This window comes from Geotrypetes seraphini, chromosome 13 (genome assembly GCF_902459505.1).
Source record: "Geotrypetes seraphini chromosome 13, aGeoSer1.1, whole genome shotgun sequence".
NCBI lineage: Eukaryota > Metazoa > Chordata > Amphibia > Gymnophiona > Dermophiidae > Geotrypetes > Geotrypetes seraphini.
Window position 1 is genome coordinate 67,849,808 of NC_047096.1, and position 20,286 is coordinate 67,870,093.

General features: G+C 43.8%; 1 protein-coding gene across 1 annotated transcript; it reads right to left on the reverse strand.

Annotated features, from left to right (window-relative positions):
* Positions 1-873: 873 nt before the first annotated feature.
* On the reverse strand, positions 874-18,144 carry LOC117347276 (keratin, type I cytoskeletal 19-like). The gene is made up of 8 exons (XM_033917976.1): positions 17,553-18,144; positions 13,200-13,282; positions 11,012-11,168; positions 6,260-6,421; positions 6,036-6,161; positions 5,644-5,864; positions 3,920-3,951; positions 874-2,587 (listed from the first exon to the last, which is right to left on the reverse strand). The coding sequence occupies exons 1-8, from the start codon at positions 18,081-18,083 to the stop codon at positions 2,529-2,531; spliced, it is 1,371 nt and encodes a 456-aa protein (XP_033773867.1). The 5' UTR covers positions 18,084-18,144; the 3' UTR covers positions 874-2,528.
* Between the last annotated feature and the right edge of the window lie 2,142 nt (positions 18,145-20,286).

The following is a 20,286-nucleotide window of genomic DNA, read 5'->3' on the forward strand; positions in this document are numbered from 1 at the left end:
ATAGAAACACATGATGCTTCTGAGCAACAATGCCAAATAAAGGGTCAAAAAAAGTTCCTTATTTTGAGGCTTTCCTAGAAGAGTGATACCTGCTAAGGAAGAGTTGCTATATATGTTCCCTATGTTAGATTTTACGCCTCTGCGCAATTGTTTAATTATTTTTTTATGTAAGTGTTCATTGCTTCAACTCGGCTTCTTTGATATGAATGTGGATGATATGATTTATTTGAGTTTTATGTGTGTATGCTTGTTTAAAACTGTGCATGTTTTATTGTAACCCACTTTGGCTTAAAACAGGATTTAAGTACAGAAATAAGATAAATAAATGTACATTGCAATGTCATATTATGGTACCACAGTTGCTTGCTAAGGCTGAAATGCTTTGTGTTATGTGTAGCCAATCTCTTGAGTTGCTTGATCAGGAGATTGATTCAGCCCTTTACCTGGGCCTTGATAAATCAAGTTCTCGGTATCCAAGATGCCTAGAGTCTACCAGGACTTGCAGATCTGGTGATGATCTATATTACTGACTTGGTAAATAACAAGTCAAGAGAGCAAAGTGCAGTGGGCTACAAATGGGACAAAGAAGTCGGAGGCTCTAAGTAGAGGAAGCAGTATTTATTAAAAGACCTGACATGGCCCATGTTTCAGCAAAGAATCTGAATCAGGAGTCCTATAGCAGTATCATATACATAATGCTTCCTGTACTGGCCCATGGCAGATATGTTTAAAGAGATAAAATCACAAAGTTGCTGGCTTAATTTCTTTTGTCCCACCTGTGGCCTACTGTACTCTACTCTCTGCAACTTCTTGTCTGTGTTGCTGAATCCCTTTGTTCTACTCTCTTGGTAATTAACAAGGCAGGAAACAAAATTGTACTTTGCAGAAAGGCAGAGGGTAATTTTTATTAGGTAAAATCTCTATAATCCAAATGGCATTTTGCTATTGTGTTAGATGGTGTATGAAACCAAAATCCAGAATTGAAAGGAAGCAAACAGAAAAATGATAAACCAGTGGACCCTTCTTTCTTGTACTCTGGCAACATTACAAATTGTTTAGGTCAAAAGGGGAGAAACACTTTGGCACAATAGCCCCTCGGTGATATTCCACAATCCATGCTGCGGGCACATTGTGTGACAGAACCGAGCCACTAGTGTCATAAGACACAGACTCCAACATCTTCAACCTGCCAAGAACCTGCCAGATATCTCAGCTAGTTTGAGGTTTCCCAATGAATGAAGGTAAAATTACATTTGTGATGACTCTTTTCATGAATATATTGAGAACTCAAGTATTGTACTATCTGCTAGGTATAGCACAAGCATGAAATAAAATGGGATATTCTGTAGACCAATATATTTCTATGCATATTCCTGCTGACACCCAGAAGAGCCTGTTCTCTTCCCCTCTTTCTGCTAAATCACCTCTTCCTGGCCTGATCCCATGACTTCTGTCCTAAACATTTGGCCTCCATACCCCACCTCAGCCCCAACCCACAGACTGCACCAGCAGGACTTCTCTCTCCACCCCTCCCTGCCACTAGCAATTGTTCTCTCTGGGCCTTAGCAGTCATCCTCTTTCACTCTCTATTTCCAGTAGAACCTCTCTCTCAACCTCCTCCCTCCCTCTCCTTAGCAGTTCCTTAGTCTATTCCCTCCTCCTCTTCCCCCCCCCCCCACCAAGTCTGTCACTCTCATTCTGTGGCCTGTGCTGATAAAGTCAAGGTCTTCCTCTTACTGGGCCCCAGACAGCTCACACATTACAGGGCTTCCTTCCCTGGCAGCTCCCCAGACCAAACATTTCCCTGCAGTCTCATGATTCACTAGAGCAGTGTCTCGCAAACTTTCCGGTTGGCGGCACACTAAATTCAGTGCCCCAGGCAGAAGGCACCCAGAAGTGCATAGAAGCCTATCTGGCCACGAACCACTTTGGTGAATGGATCCAGGAGGTGCGGGGAGAGAAGGAAAGACACCAGCCAGGAGAGTCATCTGCGCTGACTGACTTCCTATAGGACGTGCCTCGCTGCGAGAGGCACATCCTGTAGACAATCAGCCGGCTTGGACGACTCTCCTCCTCGCCAGTGTGTCGTGGCACACCTGAAATCTCAGGCAGCACACAGTTTGTGATACACTGCACTAGAGTTTTAGGGCAGAGGTACGCTTCTGCAAAGCAGTTATGTATACTAGCAATAGATGGACACCATTACCCGCATACAATATAAAATATGTTTTGGAATACAAACAATACTTTGATGTCTGTTTCAATGAAGTCATGTGTATAAACCTCAATGGCGATGGCAGACACATTACACTCAACCATTCATTTGTGATGACACTTCCACATATATAGAGTCCTATGGACAAAGAATTTTCCCCCAAAACACAAAATAGAATAAAATCTTCAATACACTGTTCCCATACTGCTGATTTTTTTTTTTTTAATTTCTGTCTTCGTTGAGTTCCCCTTTAATATCTGGAGGGTTTTTCAGTCCAGAGTAGAAAGCAGGGTGGATCACACTGGGAGTCTGCTCAGAATCTCCTTTCCTCCTTCGTGGTGGTGATTTTGGTGGTGGTGGATGTGCCAGACCCTGGGAGTGACAGAAAGAACAGACAATGGTTAGGACTACATAAGACGCAGTCCTATATTTATGCAGTTCTTCATAGCTGGTGAAGTGCTGAATATTGCACTTAGCCAACTATGTTTCAGTTGGCTCCCTATACTTGGGAATTCAATACTAGAGCCTGGATATGGCCCGATATTGAATTTCTGGGTATAACACCAGCTGTACTCACCAAAATACTGATTGCCACTGGCTGAATATTGAGCCCCATAATTTTTAAATATGTGCATAGATTAGCATATTTTATAACTTATACACATTAAGATATAAGTGTCTGTGCCTAAGTTATAATCATGTAGTTTTGCTGTTATGCAAGTAATCTATAAAGGAAATTAGACCCTGCCCCCTCCCCCATACATACTTAAGTTCTCTGCCTTTTTTAGTTACATACACAGGTGTTGAATCTGGGAGGGGATTTTGAATGTTCAGCTCTGACAAATCTGTCCTGGGTAAAGACCGATATCCTATAGGCAGCAGCAGTCTGTGGCTGGCAGCTGGGATGTATACTTAGCAGTGTGGAATAGTGATGTGGCTGTATTTGCTATATGTCAGCCTGTTAGAGGGAAGGATATTTTAGCGGTTCCCTCTAGTTGTAAGCACCTGACACAGCCTGTTTTTAGGCGAAACATGGCCACGTCAGGCACTGCTGTAATTCCTCTGCTTTGAATAAATATCTTGTTGCTTTCATTGCTTATTGTATCTGGTCTGCTCTCTATCTGTTTGCATCCATGTATGGATCCATCCAAACTCCATTAACGAACATCTCTAGTTAAATATTGTATCTGGTGCTAGCCTTTCATGGATGATAAATTGAGGTGTTTGTTCTGTTTATTGAGCTGTAATGAAACTCAGAACTATAAACTGCCTAGAGTTTACTTTAGTTTAATTTTTGATCTTACTTGTTTTCCTGTTATTGATATTTATAAATTTAGATTGTTAGTTTAACTATTCTATCTTTCCTTATAATGTAACTATAATACTCATTTTCTTGGATCTTGAGGGCTTATTTTGTTCTTTGCCTTCAATGTTCTTTATATTCTTTTCCTCTCTCTTATTATGTATCTCCGTAATGTTAGTGATGTCTTCTCTTGTATGTTTAATTAGAGTGTGTGCCTATATTTAGTATTGTAAACTCATTAATACCTATTTTCAAGCGGTATAATCAAATGCAATAAATCCAGTCCAATCCTTAACAGTGTAGGCAGGAATAACTGAGCAAGTAGGATGTACCAGTGTATCTCTTTCTACTATATACTGTAGTCACTAAGAAGTGAATTACAGCTAAATTAAAGATCTTACCTCCTTTACCTCCGCTGCCTCCCACTGTGATTCTGCAAGAGAAAAAAACATTTTAATGACATTCAAATTGATGAGCCACTAAGGGCTCCTTTTACAAAGTTGCTCTAGCGTTTTTAATGCATGCACCGGATTAGTGGGTGCTAGCCAAAAATCTACCGCCTGCTCAAACGGCAATTTAGTGCATGTGTTAAAGCCCTAGCGCGGCTTTGTAAAAGGAGCCCTAAATCCAAGCAGTCAATCCATTATTCTAATTGATATAATTTACAGAAAATATCTGGAGAGAAATATCTCCCATTACTTTTTCAAAAATACTCCTAAGGGAATTCTGCACAACTGAAGGCAGCAGCAATGGCTCCCTCCCTGCAGTGATAAAAAGCCTCCCTCCCTGCAGTGATAAAAAGGCCCATGATTGCACATCAGACCACATTCTCCTCCTCCACTGCCACTATCTTGGTCCCAACTGCTTCTTTAAACTGTGCAACTCTACAGAGGCTCCTGTGGTTCAATGGAACAGTTGGGGCCTGTGGTTTAGCAAGGGAAGAAGGCGCACGGGGTGGTGGCGCCTGGCCAAGCCATGCCATCTTCTCCTTCCCACTGCGCCTGCCTCCCTGCACTCTACTCCACTGCACACCCCTTCCCCCCCCCCCCCATACCTCTTGAAATATTCACCAGCAGCAAGCAGCATCTTCTACCTGCTGCTCATGTCAGCCTTAGCTCTCCCTCTGACATCACTTCCTGGTCCTGCAACCAGGAAGTGATGTTAGACTCAGAGCTGAGGCTGGCACAAGTAGAAGATGCTTCTTGTGCCAAAAAGTTTTGAAGAGGTGGGAAGTGGAGAAGAGAGGTGATGGTGCCCCATCCCAAAATGGCACCCAGGACAGTCCATCCCTATGCCACTAGTTGTAGCCAGGGTGGAAAAGGAGAAGAATTCAGCCTGATGTACAGCCATTTGTCATGTCCTCTTGTCATACCATCACGGGGGGAAGTGGAGAAAGCTGGATGTGTTGCATGCCATCTGGGGATGGGGAAACACAGAAAACTGGATAAGGTGTATATTCCTGAGGAGGGGACTAGAGAAAGCTGAAGAAGGTGTGTGTTTTTGAGGGGGGGGGGTGCTGGGGAACAGAAAGTTGAGGTGAGTGTTTTTATCTGGGGGGGGAGACCTTGGGGATGGAAAGAACTGGGGTCTTGCTGGAAATTAGGGAGAGAGAATAGGGAAGGGAGAGAAGTAAGCTGCTAGAAGAGAGAACAGGTGAATAGGGAGGGTGTGGGGCAAGAGGAGAAAATGTGAAGATTAACTCTGAAGAACAAACTGAACTTGGTTAAAGGCAAATGATAAATGATAAATCTAAATTTAAAATTCAAATCCAAAAAATATACTGGGGGTGGGGAAGGAATAAAAGCTCAAGAACAACAGGAGATGGTGTAACCTAAGAAGAGAAACAACTGCGGTGAGTGGGGGGACGGGCAGGGTCAAAATTTCATGCAAGGGAAAGAAGTCAGCCCTTATGCTGGGGAAGTTCTGCACCTTTACAAATTATAATAAAGTGCAGAATTTTCAAATATGGTGCATAAGATTTTTTATTGTTTGCCCAGAATTCCCCAGGAGTAAAAAAACACAAAGAAAGCTAGGACATCTGCGGAACTCTGAAGCTACACTGGCTCCATTATTTTTTGCTCTATGCAGGGAGGCGCATGTTGGAAGGTATTAGTACGGTACTCACTGAGCGTCATGTCCCTCTATCAGTTGGCGGTACATGGAAATCTCCTGCTCTAGGTGCGTCTTTATGTCCATCAGCACCTTGTACTCGTGGTTCTGGCGCTCCATATCAGAGCGCAGATCTGCCAGCTGCGCCTCCAAGCTTGAAATTACAGACTGCATTTGAACGAGCTGGTTAGCGTAGCGACATTCTATTTCCGACAAGTTAGCCTCCAGGCCTGCTTTCTAATATGGAAGGAAAACAATGCACTTAAGTTTTCTTTTGGGTTAGGTGGTCTTTAAGAGCAGCATATTTACTATTTCTGCATGCTTTCTTACAGTATCAGTACCAAATGCCTCTGTCTCAGGCTACAGAGTTTGAGTGCTAGCCCTAGGTGACATGCCAGGAGAACGTACCATGCTTAGCTGAGACTGCAGCTCAATTTCCAAGCCCTGTACAGTGCGCCTCAACTCAGTGATTTCAGTCTTGCTCGTTTGCACTTGCTCGACATTGGTTTTGACTTCCGACTGAAGTTGCTCGCTCTGAAAAGAAACAAAATAGCATTTAATGCTTGACTAAGTTAACTGTGACTCAGGAACAGACCTGAGTTCTTTTGAATGTTCGTCGCTGTGTCCTTTACCTGGGTGAAGTACCAAGTTTCAGCATCTTTACGGTTCTTTTCAGTCAGTTGTTCATACTGATCTCTCATCTCATTCAGGACCTTATTAAGATCAACACCAGGGGCAGCATCCATCTCCACACTGATCTGGCCGGACACCTGGTTGCCCAGCTCACCCATTTCCTACAAGGGATAATAAGCAAAGAAATATTCTAATGAACTCCAGGCCGGTGAATCCCAGGAAAAGTTCAATAGCGTTTCCCTTTGTGATTCCTGACTCCATGTGGTGCAAAGCTTACTTAGGGTTACCGTATGACTCCAGAAAAAGAAGGACAGATTGAGATATCCGGGTTTTACTTCCATTGCTTTCACTGGAAATAAAAACTAGCTGTCTATCTGTCCTCCTTATTTCCATTGCTTTCAGTGGAAGTAAAACTCGGATGTCTCAATCCGTCCTCCTTTTTCTGGAGTCATATGGTAACCCTATCCTGGAGATTCTATCTAGGGATACCATATGGCTCTAGATAAATGAGGCTGGATTGAGACATCCGGGATTTACTTCCACTGAAAGCAATGGAAGTAAGGAGGACAGATAGAGACAGCTGGGCTTTATTTCTATTGAAAGCAATGGAAGTAAAACCTGGATGTCTCAATCCATCCTCCTTTTTCTGGAGCCATATGGTAACCCTACCTATATCATCTACCAATGTCACAAAGGTTTTGTCTATTTTCTCCCTGACACCTCCTGCTGGCTTCAAAAGGTTGGAGATCTCTCCTGCAGCTCTTCTCACATTTCCTGTTTATGGAAAATCAGTGGCGTATCAAGAGGGGGAGGGGGAGGGGTGGTTCACCCTGGGTGCACGGCTTGGGGGGGTGCATATCCAGGTCCTCCTGCCCTTCCTTTCCCCCGACCTGCGCCGCCGCAATCTTACCTCCCCCCGCCAACAAGAAGTCTTTACGATGTCAATTCTGACGTCGGAGAGGATGTTCCGGGCCAGCCAGGCAGTGATTGGCTGGCCCGGAACGTCCTCTCCAACGTCAGAATTGACGTTGGAAAGACTTCTTGTTGGCGGGGGGAGATAAGATTGCAGCGGCACAGACCGGGGGAAAGGAAGGAGACAGGGGCATTTTTTTTTTCCACAGCAGGGAGGGCAGGATGTAGGCAGGCAAGCTGGCTGGCTTTAGCACGGCAGGGAGATAGGTAGGCAGGCAGGCTGGCTGGCTTTGGGGGTGGACAAAATCTGGAAGGTAGTGGGGGACTTAAGAAGGAGGCACTGGGGACACTAAGGACACAGGAAGGGGGCACTGGGGGCATTATGGACACAGGAAGAAGTCACTTGGGGCACTATGGAAACAGGACAGAGGCACTGGGGGTACCATGGACACGAGATGGAGGCACTGGGGCACTATGGACATGGGAAGGAGGCACTGGGGGCATTATGGACACGGGACGGAGGCACTGGGTGCACCATGAACATGGGAAGGAGGCACTGGGGGAACTATGGACATGGGAAGGAGGCACTGGGGGAACTATGGACACAGGACGGAGGCACTGGGGCACTATGGACACGGGAAGGAGGCACTGGGGGCACCATGGACACGGGACGGAGGCACTGGGGGCATTATGGACACAGGAAGAAGTCACTTGGGGCACTATGGAAACAGGACAGAGGCACTGGGGGTACCATGGACACGAGATGGAGGCACTGGGGCACTATGGACATGGGAAGGAGGCACTGGGGGCATTATGGACACGGGACGGAGGCACTGGGTGCACCATGAACATGGGAAGGAGGCACTGGGGGAACTATGGACATGGGAAGGAGGCACTGGGGGAACTATGGACACAGGACGGAGGCACTGGGGCACTATGGACACGGGAAGGAGGCACTGGGGGCACCATGGACACGGGACGGAGGCACTGGGGGCACTATGGACACAGGACGGAGGCACTAAGGACATGAGAAGGAGGCACTGGGGGCACTAAGGACACAGGATAGAGACACTGGGTGCACTAAGACAAGGGAAGGAGGCACTGGGGGCACTAAGGACACCGGAAGGAAGGAGGGAGGGAATAGAAAAGGACAATTGATGGGCCTGTGTGCAGAAAGAAAGAAATGAAAGAAAGGATACACAGTCAATTAATAGATGTCCCCTTTTGATGAAAAAAAAAATGGTCACGTTACCTCTGACTTACTTTCTCTGCAGGAGAGTCGGCAGCTGCGCTGAGGTGCAGGAAGATCCCTCAATGACTCGTCTGCCAGTTCTGCTTTGGAAGAAATAAGTTACGTCGGAGGGGGTGGACCCGGCAGATGCAGTCATTGCGGGACTTTGCCACAACTCCCTGCGTCTGCCGGGTCCACCCCCTCCGACATAACTTAGTTCTTCCGGAGCACAGCCAGCAGACGAGTCATCACAGGACCTTCCAGCATGCGGCTGCTGAGTCTGCTCCAGAGCAAGTACGTCGGAGTGGAATGGACTGGCAGCCGGCAGCTACAGTCATCGTGGGACCTTGCTGCATGAAGGGTGAGAAAGGAGCAGGATTGCTGGAATGGAAGAGTGGTGGAGGGAAAGAAAGGGGGCAGGGTGGTATGGAAGGGTGGTGCTAATAGAACTGATGTACAGAGAAAGGGGAGAGACATAAGGGGGAAGGATTTTGGAGGGAAAGAAAGGGGGCAGATGCTGATTGAAGAGGGGTGGATGGCTTGAGAAAGGGCAGACATTAGATGGTAGTGGGGAGCCTATGCTAGATGGAAGTGCAGATGGGAGAGATAAGGGAGCAAATGCAGCAAGGAAATGGGAGGAGAGAAAGAGGGGAGTAGATGCTGGATGGAAGTGGACAGAGAGAGGAGAAGGTTCTAGATGGAAGGGTTGGTTAAAGAGGGTACATGATGGAAGGAGGGGATAAATAAAAGGAGGGCACATGATGGGGAGAAAAGGATTGAGTTAGGGAAACACTGGAGGGGTGAGGGGAAAGAGGTGGCAAGCTTTAGGTAGACAGTAAAAAAGGACATTGATGAGAGGGTAATCTAGACAGATGCAGAAAATAAATTGAAAAGGAAAATGAGGGAAAAAAGGGAAAGGGATTGCAGAGGAGAGGTGTGGGAGAGGGAAGGAGAGGAGAGAGATGCCAGACCAATGGGGGTAAAAGGAGAGATGGAAGGGGGAGGCATACAGTTTCTGGAAGGGGCATAGAAGGAGAGAAGATGGCATATAGGGGAAGAGAGACGGCAGACAGTGGATGGAAGGAAGAGAGTTACAAGAAGATGAGGAAAGCAGAAACCACAGAAGACAAAGATAGAAAAAAAATTTCTATTTATTTATTGCTTTAGGAGATATGTGTCACTGTTTCTGTGGTGCACTGTATGCAGAGTCCAGCTTCTTACTGGTTCAATTTAACCTTTGTCTATGTATTTCTATTTTATCCCCCCTTTTTGCAAAACTGGAGCGTTTTTTAGTGCCAACTGTGGTGGTAGCAGCTCTGATGCTCAGAACTCTATGAGCGTCAGTGCTGTTACCACAGTGGCTAAAATCCATACTACAGTTTTGTAAAAGAGGAAGGGGTTAGTTTGTGATTACATATTCCATACTAGGCGAAGGTGTTTTCTGTGTTCTGTGTGTTCGAAAGACATGGTTTTTTTGTTAGGATTGACTGCAGGATTGATCTGTACTAGTCTGGCTTGTTTAGTTTTACAATGGGTGTATTGATGTTGTACTGCTCACTGCAGTATGTAAGATGCTGCCTTTTCCTAGGTATTCATGTGTGACGTGTGGATTGTTACTAAAAATCATGTTTTTCATACAGATGGTGGGGGGGTCAAAAAATGATGGGCCCCGTGTGTCACATATGCTAGGTACGCCACTGTGGAAAATGGCCTCAATGAATCAGGCATTTAACAGTGTTCCCATATTCTACTTTCCAGCCTCCACATTCAGACTTAAACAAACCAGATGGCTAAAGAGAAATGGACATTGGGTGATCAGTTAACTTAAACGTTACAGACAAAAGTATAGAATGAAGTGTGACCAAAGCAAAATGTACAGTTTAAGTCAAATCAGGTCTTCACCAGCCATTGAACCTGGATCTGGGCTAGTGGCTCAATGGCCATATACTGCTTTACTGGGTGCCTGGCTTTGATTCTTTGCTCTGGGGAGGCAGAGTCATATCCATTCAACAGTAGTATTGGCAGGGTTTAGGGTCCATCATTGAAAGCTAGTGTCCTGGTGTGTGGCCTGCTTCACTAATGACTAGGCCCAGTGAGGTGGGGAATATACAGGTCGCTATAAGTGTCAGCCTCCCAACCCTGATTTCAACTGAGTCAGAAGGAGGAAAATGAAATTGCTGGGTCATAAAAATCATTCCATTTGTGCTTCCAGAAGAGTGGTGGCTTTCCAGTACAGCCATATAATGACCTGTCTTAGGCAAAATGTCACAAAAGATCTTGCACCACAAAGTCAGATACAAATGGTTCCAAGGGGACATGGGAAGTCTGTTTCTTTTCGGTAAAATATGCCTTGTCAGACTGAAGGGAAGAGAACAGATACTGGAAAAACATGGAGTCAGTTAATGGTATCAAAGAGGCATTCGTTAATGAGAAATGGCAAGTTGGCAAAATGTTAAATGGGCATGATATGAAAGACTGACTCTCATTTATCAGACCTGCTGCAGATACCGAGCTAGTCTTGAAACTGATCTCAGGGTTTGATTTTTAGCTGTGAGTTGGCCAATTGGTTTTAAAGCCAAGTGTCCCATTGTACACACAGACAACTTACCTCTTCATGGTTCTTCTTGAGGTAAGCCAACTCTTCCTTCAAGCTTTCAATCTGCATCTCCAGATCAGTTCTAGCCAGGGTCAGCTCATCCAGGACCCTGCGCAGACCATTAATGTCAGCCTCCACACTCTGGCGCAGGGCCTGCTCATTCTCAAACCTACAGAAAGAAGAGCAACATCAGGATGGGTGAAGATTACAAATCCCCAACACTCTATACTGCTTTGTAAGGATTTCAAGATGGCGTCAGGCTAGGTCATGTGTTGTGGTGCCTCCCGCCATCCTTTTGCTATTTTTGTTTTATTTTACTTTCTCTTATTATTTTTTTTACACTATTTTTGCTCTATTTTTACTATTTTATGCTAGTTCATTCTTCTAATTTTTAATCTTAGTTTGATTGATCCTTATTTTGTCTTTAATTAAACCACCCGGACATGGCCGTTAATGTCAGAATTCTCCAATCTTACTAGCCTGTGGTGTGGTGGCCTAATTTGATGCTTTCAGGCTCTGCCTGTGGTGGACCTATGCAGTGTGGTGTGCTGGGAGTGCCTCTTGATTTCTGCAACTTTTCCCCTGCTGCTGTCTCTGATTGTCTTCCCGGGATGGTGCACCAGTCTTCCAGGGGTCTGGTTGATGTGCCGCGGTCCACTGACGACATCGAGGGATCGCTGCTTGATGGGGCACAACAGAGCATTGCCGAAACCACTCCAGCAGCATCCGTCTCCTACTCCAGGCGCAGCCGGGAAGAAAGCTGTGAGGTCAGTGGGAGTGGCGAAGAAGCGCAGGGCATCTGGCCTTCAGAGGAGCGCAATGGTGGGGCTCCGGCGGCATCCGGCTGCGATGTGGAGAGGAGCAGCAGCTGCCTGGGCCTAGCCATCAGAAGACTAGGGGCAGCAGAACTTCGGGCTCTTTCAAATTGAACGGGAAGCGGCTGGAGGGTGAGAAGAGGAGCCCTCCTAGGGGCAGGAAGCCAGCGGTGAGGAAACCAAAAAAGGCCATAGGGGCCTCTTTGTCTCCACTGGACTGGAGTATCTGACTGGAATTTATTTTATTTAATTTTTTTTTAAATTAATTTTAATTTCTTAATCTTTTTAATTTATAGTTTATAATTAACTAGTATTTTTATTTTTAATGTAATCTTTGTTTCCATCCTCATTGAATGCTCTATCTTTCCTATCTTCAATGGAGTTCCTTTATTTAATCAATTGTTGCATTGTAAACCACTTAGGTCAGTGATATGCAGGAGCAGTATATCAAATCTTAATAAACATAAACATAAGGAATAGCATAGTAGTTACTTGTATAGCAACCTTCCCTCTGAGGCCTGAGGCCATTTTTACTTTTGTTCCTTCTTCATTGTGGTTCACAGCTGGAAGCTTTGGAAGATGCAGTTGTTAGTAAATGACAGCAGCCCCTAACATACTGAAAGGCTACAGCAGCTAGAGCTCTTCAGCTTGGAGAAGAGATGGTTCAGAGGTAATATGATACAGGTCTATAAAGTACTGAGTGGAGTGGAAAGGGTAGATATGAATTGCTTGTTTACTTTTTCCAAAAATACTAGGACTAAGGGGCATGTAATGAAGCTACTAAGTAGTAGATTTAAAATAAACAGAGAAAATATTTCTTCACACTACATGTAATTAAACTCTGGAATTCATTGCCACAGAATGTGGGGAAATCAGTTAGCTTAGCAGGGTTTAAAAAAGGCTTGAAAAAATTCCTAAAAGGGAAGTCCATAGGCCATTATTGAGATTACTTGGGGAAATCCACTGCTTATTCCTAGGATAAACAGCATGACATCTGTTTTTCTACTTGGGATAGCTAGGTACTTTTGACCTGGATACAGGATACTGGGCTTGATGGACCTTCGGTATGTCCCAGTATGGCAATTCTTATGTTCCTATGAGTCTGACTTTATATATGCCATTTTTATCTCTCACATAGTTTTGTCATTTCTAATTCTATATATTTCAATGTGGTGAATTTTAAAATTTTGTATGCAGTCATTGAATAGATGAAAAGCAGATCACTCTTCAACTAGCATTACCTAGAGCTTAGAGTCTCAGGTGGGAATTCAGACCTGATTTCTGTCTGCTTTTATCAGCAGTGCTTGTTTGCTAAAGGTATCAGTGAACAGGCATGACTTGTGTGGGGGGGTTCACTAAAAAAAAAACAAAAAAACTCAACTTACTTCAGCCTGAAATCATCAGCAGCCAGCCTGGCATTATCAATCTCCAGAACAGTCTTGGCATTGTCATTAGTTGCAGCAAAAATCTGAAAAATAAGACCATCAACCAATAATTCTTTTGCTGAACTCTTTCAGGTGACTTTTCATACATGTAACAGTTGTAGAGTAGTCCAGATATCAGAAGAATTCAATGTATAGCCAAGCTACAGAAGAGGAAGCGTCAATTCTCACTAATTAGGAGTGTGTCACGCTCATTTAAAGGCTCTCTCACACTCACACTCTGAGTCCATCCTCTCACTAATTAGGAGTGTGTCACATTCCTTTAAAGGTTCTTTCACTGAGTCCATTCTCTCACTAATTAGGAGTGCCACACTCATTTAAAGGCTCTCTCACACTCACACTCTGAGTCCATCCTCTCACTAATTAGGAGTGTGTCGCATTCCTTTAAAGGTTCTTTCACTGAGTCCATTCTCTCACTAATTAGGAGTGCCACACTCATTTAAAGGCTCTCTCACACTCACACTCTGAGTCCATCCTCTCACTAATTAGGAGTGTGTCACATTCCTTTAAAGATTCTTTCACTGAGTCCATTCTCTCACTAATTAGGAGTGCCACACTCATTTAAAGGCTCTCTCACACTCACACTCTGAGTCCATCCTCTCACTAATTAGGAGTGTGTCACATTCCTTTAAAGGTTCTTTCACTGAGTCCATTCTCTCACTAATTAGGAGTGTCACACTCATTTAAAGGCTCTCTCACACTCACACTCTGAGTCCATCCTCTCACTAATTAGGAGTGTGTCACATTCCTTTAAAGGTTCTTTCACTGAGTCCATTCTCTCACTAATTAGGAGTGCCACACTCATTTAAAGGCTCTCTCACACTCACACTCTGAGTCCATCCTCTCACTAATTAGGAGTGTGTCACATTCCTTTAAAGGTTCTTTCACTGAGTCCATTCTCTCACTAATTAGGAGTGCCACACTCATTTAAAGGCTCTCTCACACTCACACTCTGAGTCCATCCTCTCACTAATTAGGAGTGTGTCACATTCCTTTAAAGGTTCTTTCACTGAGTCCATTCTCTCACTAATTAGGAGTGTCACACTCATTTAAAGGCTCTCACACTCTCACACTCTGAGTCTGTTCAAGTTTCAAGTTTAATCAAATTTGATGATTCGCTTATTACATACTAAGCGAATAACAATAAAATATACGTTGTACAGTTTTTTAAGAAAGGGAAACAAACAAACTGACAAAACAAACATACTCAGGTACATACGGAAAGGAAAAAGGGAGGGTAAAAGTTACAAAATTGTTGTTCTCCAGATGAGAAGAAAGGAAAAACCAGACAGGGAAAAAACATGAGGTTTGGGATAAAATTAGTAAGAAAGATATTGTTTAAAGATTAAAGGAAGCTTTAAAGAGAAAAGTTTTTAAATAAGTTTTGAATATTTTGAGGTCTTTTGTTTCTCTTATGTTTCTCTCATGCATTAAGAGTGTGTCTCAGTCTCACTCATTTGAAGGCTCTGTCACTCTCATACTCTTTGAGTCCATTCTCTCACTCATTAGAAGTGTGTCACACTCATTTGGAAAGTTCTCTCACTCTCTGAGCCCCTCCTCTCATCCATTGGAGCTTCGGTGCCAGTGCACTGTTCTTGATCATTGCTTACAAGAGAAGCAAGCCTAAGAGAAGTCAAGTGGCCCCCACCAGTAGCAAGAAATCTGAGCAGACGTCCCATGAACTTTGCTTCCCCCTCTCTTATCCTTGCACCTACAAGTAAATGCCTCCACTCTGTATTCTTTCAGAGGCTCCAAAGAAAAGCAAATGTTATTGTATGCTGCCTGTCTTTCAATTTGCAAAGCAATCTTTCTGGATTTATATCCTGGGCATGTGGTCTGAAAAAAATCTCATTCTTTAGCCTTCAATCTCACATTTCGTGCAGTACATCTTACTTGTTTGGGATGGACCACCCTTGTTATCTTCGCAGAGGGATTTCTAAAATTAATCAGGCTCCTATTTTATTCTTTACGTAATCTCAGCAATTCAGGCTCATCCAAATGGAAAGCATCCTCCTTATTTTCAGGTGTACCATAATGGATAATGCCAACCTTATGGGTTTCTTTACTCTCGGAAAATAACCAGAGATGCAACCAGCTGCCAACACCTGAATTGGACTGGATTTAAGTAACCTCTAATTGGCATTCCCTGATACTTCCTAAACTAACAAACCAAGGCTTTATTTGAAAGCTTAATGGCATGCCTGTGGTAATGTGAGAGAGCGCCTTTCAACTGCGGGTCCTAATCTGTGGAACTCCCTACTTCACGGATTCATTGAAGAAATCCCCTACTTTTCCTTCCGGAAACAACTGAAATCAACTCTCTTCCACCAACACTATGAAACCCTAAGCGATTACTCACCATAGTCTGCGTATGTCTGCCTAGTCTTTTGTTGCTTTTTTGTATGCCTATAGCATTCACAGTACACCTCTTTCTTCTCTTCCTATTTCTCTAGCATGGATTTAAATACTTCTTACATAGATACTATAATTAGATTGTGAGCCCATAGGGAGAGAGAGGGAAATTTTTCTAATGATTGAAAATGGAAGCCTCATTTCTAATGTACATATTAGTATTGTAAACCACTTAATATTCATGTACAAGCGATATATCAAATATAATAAATCCAATCCAATGTATTAAAGCATCTCACTGAATGAGAACCCTTATTGAATACTGATGAGGTGAGGAAAAAAAAAAAAAATACCCACAAGTAACCTATGTCTAATTGCAAATCTGAACTTAAGGAACTTAGGGAAGATAAGTGGAATTCTCAGAAATTTTCCACAGGAAAAATGCCTGAAAAATCAAAACTGGATTGGGTGAAAAATTTCTACACACAGAGACCCGACCTGTTTAGCTAGTATGTATTTTTCTACTGCCCTTCTGTTGTAAATTTCATCTTAGCATCTGCCCCACCCTCCTGTGTCCTCTCAGTTTGGTTTCTGTAATCTATCCTGCATGGAGGTTCAGTGAAGCATAAACAGCAGTTAGCATTGTTGTGGTTTGGGGATGGTAATACAGTGCTAAAGGAAGTCCATTCCATTTGTGAAATAAAGGATATGAGAAATAATTATGACTTGATGAGGTTTCTCAGTGCGACGTTACAAGCCATAGAACAAGTTCACTATAACGAAATACAGCTAAGACTCAGCATTTTGAGTAAGGATTCAGCTCACTGGGTTAATGATGTCTTTCAAACAGATTCTAAATACATAGAATTATGCATTGAAGCTATTCCTCCTTATGTGCACTGAAATATTATTGTATGGCTTTTTACAGATTCCTGGTCCTAGCAGTACTGGGGTAAAACAGCGCTTGGTGTTTGGGCCAATAAAGCATTGGTGTTTGGGCCAATAAAGCAATGGTGTAGCTAAAGTTTAGTGCCTTGTGCAGACACAGCAGGAAGTGTCCCCACCCTGCCCTACCCACTTCTATACTATCAAGCAGATAGAAATAACAGTCTTTCCTCTGTGTACCAGGTTATGCACCATCTGTATACTTCTAGCTACAACCGCAGGTAAGTAAAGTACAGTATGGAGGAGAGAAGGTTAACATCTATAAAGCTACAAAGACAGACATTTTCCTCCATTTGTGTGTCCTGGAGATGTCCGTGTGTGCAGCTGAAACCTGCAAGGTGTGTCTTTCGGTGGGTTTCATATTCCCCAATACCACGTTGCCTATTGCATACTGGAGCACCATTGTTTTCACTGCCAACCTGAGCCCCCGCTGACCCCCACACATCCTGTGTATTATCTTGGTATCTCAGGACTTGGACTTGGTATGTGCAAGCTCCAAAGCAGTGTTTCTCAAGCTGTACCTGGCAAACCCCACAGTTAATCTGGTTTTCAGGATATCCACAATGAATATGTACGAGAGAGATTTTCATGCACAACCTCAGCTGAATGTGAATCTCTCTCATGCATATTCATTGTGGATATCTTGAAAATTGGCTATGGGGTAAAAATAATATGATACGCCAGAACTGTCTTGAGAAGCCTGGTAGACATAATAACAAATCTCCAGCTACAGGTTACATATGTCCCCTACCTTTAGCTTGCTATCATGTACAATTGTAGTACAAGTTCCATGTGGTCTAGAAGTCACAGAGTAAATTCAAGCATACCTCAAGAGTTTCTATCCACATGATGATCTTGGCATTAAATAAATATTTTACAGTACAACTAATATACTTTGGTATGAAGTCTAACACAATGATTGTTTTAAGGAATGATAAAATAATCCCTTTGATCAACTAAGCATAAATATTGCACAGTCTTTGGCTGAGGATATTGTACCTTGTCTCGGAGCTCTTCAATTATTTTATAGTAGTGGCTATAGTCACGACCACCAATTGAACCTGGCTGAGCAGCTTGCTTTTCATACCATTCACGGATTTTATGCTCTAGATCCGTGTTTGACTCTTCCAAGACGCGCACTTTATCCAGGTAGTTGGCCAAACGGTCATTCAGGTTCTGCATAGTTTGCTTTTCATTGCCTGTGAGGAGAATATCAGCACCACCCGAGCCGCCACCAAAGCCACAACCAAAGCCACCACCAAAGCTACCGCCATAGCCACCACCATATCCACCTCCAAACCCACTACCAAACCCACCACCAGAAGAAAAGCCTCCACCGGAAGAAAAGCCTCCACCGGAAGAAAAGCCAGAAGAGACCATTCTAGTAGAAGAAGCTGAGATGCCTGAGCCTCCATGTCCTCCATGGACACTTGCAGCTCGGTGCGCAACTTGTGGTCCACCTGAGGACAGCCGAGAGGAAATGCCACTGCCCCCTCTGGAGGAGCTAGTCTGCACAAAGCTGTAGCTCATTGTGACAGTAAGAAAGGAAGCAGTAGAACAGCAAGAAGTTAGTAATGCAAGTTAGCCTGGAATCCAGAGCTTAGAAATCCCAGACTCTCGGCTGCTCCTTTTATATCTTACCTGGTGGGAGTTGCCACTAGAATGGGTTTTGCCCCCTAAATGGATTTCCCTCCCTTCAGAAGCACATTAATGCGCATGGATCTTTTTCATTGGTCTTTTACACATTCCTGAGCAACACAGTTGCTCCTCCGGTATGTGTTTTTTGTTTTTTTTTCTTTCCAACAAAAGACATGAATCAAGTTGGACTGATTTTTACCCGAGGCTGCGGTTTTATCACATGGGTTATAGCTGAGTGATTTCTGCCTTTGACAAAAATTCTTTACCGCACCCCATTTGCAATGAAATAAAGCACCTGCCATGAGAAACCAGGAGTGATTAACCCCAAGAAAGGTTGTTCTGTTTGCCTTTTTCACAGTTGTACTGAACTAAATGCGACTGAAAAGTGCCAGGTTGTCAGCCCTGGAAAGAGAGGTGTTACAAAGAAAAGAGGTCGAGCAAGGTGATCTGTGCCAATGCAGCAGCAAAAACCAGCAGGTCAAGTCCATATTTAATATGGAGCACAAAGCAACAGGTAGACTAAATGAGGATGAATAAGTTTATTGAAAATGCTTCCAATGTGCTTCACCTGCACAGCTTCTTCAGGGGCATATAATTAACTGAAGTTAAAAAACTGCTTATGCCACCAAAAGTGACTAAAGCTGGTGCCCAGTGTATGCTTTCCAAACGAGAAGATGTTCAGCAAGAAGCTTATGAAGCCCTGGGTTGGTTTGCGAGTGATCCACGTTGGATTCCCTAGTGGACCCATCTGCCCTGCTGTTTTCTCAAGCCCATATTTAGACATCTTCCCTTCCTACAGCATTCCCAAAAACCCGTTTCGTTCTTCAGTTTTACCTTTGATTCTCTGAAGTCGAGATAATAACACTGTCTTACAGTGTCATGAGCCCCATGGTGTGTATTTCCAGGCTGCAGAGACTAAGAACCAAAGTCTGAGTTTTCCGGCAGACATGGACTGGGACCACCAGCTTATGTTGCCCAGGCTAGCAGATGTCGGTCAGATAGGAAAGATTTTCCATCACTTTGAGCTTTAGGCAATGTTGTGAAAACATTCCAGCAAGAAGGGTAAATTATCTTTAAATCAAATTACCACACAGTCGTCATACTAGCTTCTTTTTTTTAGCATGTTTTATGAAAATGTGCTTATGTTTTCAGTTTTATCATCCATCCATCCATCTGTCTGACGGATAGGTAGGTTCTGGTGGTACACGTACACAAAGGAACATTCTGAATACAGAATGACATGGGGACAAATTTGTCCCCGCAGGAACTCAATTTTCCCACCCCGTCCCCACGAGTTTTCTCACTATCCCTGTCCCTCCCCCATTCCTCAAAGCTCTGCCTTAACCGCTCAAGCCTCGAGCATTTATGATTTTAAACTGTTTGAGGCTTGTGCAGATGAGAACAGAATTTGCAGGAATGGGGTGGGGACGGGACGGGAGAATGAGTTCCTGTGGGGGACGGGGTAAAATTTGTCCCATGTCATTCTCTAATTCTGAAAACAAATACGAGGTGGGGTGAGAAGCTATCATTAGAGCAGCCCAATGGAGCCCTTCCCCTTAGACCAAAGATCACCAGAATAGTCCAGTGGAGCCCATTCTTCCAGGCTAAATGCCACCACTGAGTCAAGAGGAAAGTAGTGATACCTCAAACCATTTCCTCATGTGCAGTGTAGGGTCCAGTTGGTGCTTTGAACCAAGTAACAGCATGGCATCTTCTACAGTTGAAAGTGCCATTCGGACCCCAGATGGCAAAAGGGAAATATGTGGAACTTCCACTCTCCTCCAGTTAGCAGCGATGGCAGGAGGAGGAGCTTTGGATGGTAAAGTGGGCATGAGTTAAACCTAAAAGAACGGTGAGGGGCTGGGAGATGACATGGTTGTTGGCTGGAAGGATGATGAGATGCTTGAAGATGAAAGGCAGATCATGTCTTATCATGGCGTTTTGAACCACTTTCTGTGGCACATATACAATGTTCTCTTTTAAGCTACCAGGCAATTCTAGACTTGTTTTGTTTAAAGTTTAGCTGTTGACATATAAACATATCTTCAATCTGCTCATCAAGTCCATACTATACCATTATTTTCTCAGAGGCATC

Bases quoted from the DNA above. Each gene is read 5' to 3' on its own strand.
- LOC117347276 (XM_033917976.1), bottom strand. From the start codon at position 18,083: ATGAGCTACAGCTTTGTGCAGACTAGCTCCTCCAGAGGGGGCAGTGGC. The intron at 6,422-11,011 runs GTAAGTTGTCTG...TATCCCTTGTAG, and splicing joins TCAAGAAGAACCATGAAGAG to GAAATGGGTGAGCTGGGCAA. The intron at 6,162-6,259 runs GTAAAGGACACA...GTTTCTTTTCAG, and splicing joins AAACTTGGTACTTCACCCAG to AGCGAGCAACTTCAGTCGGA.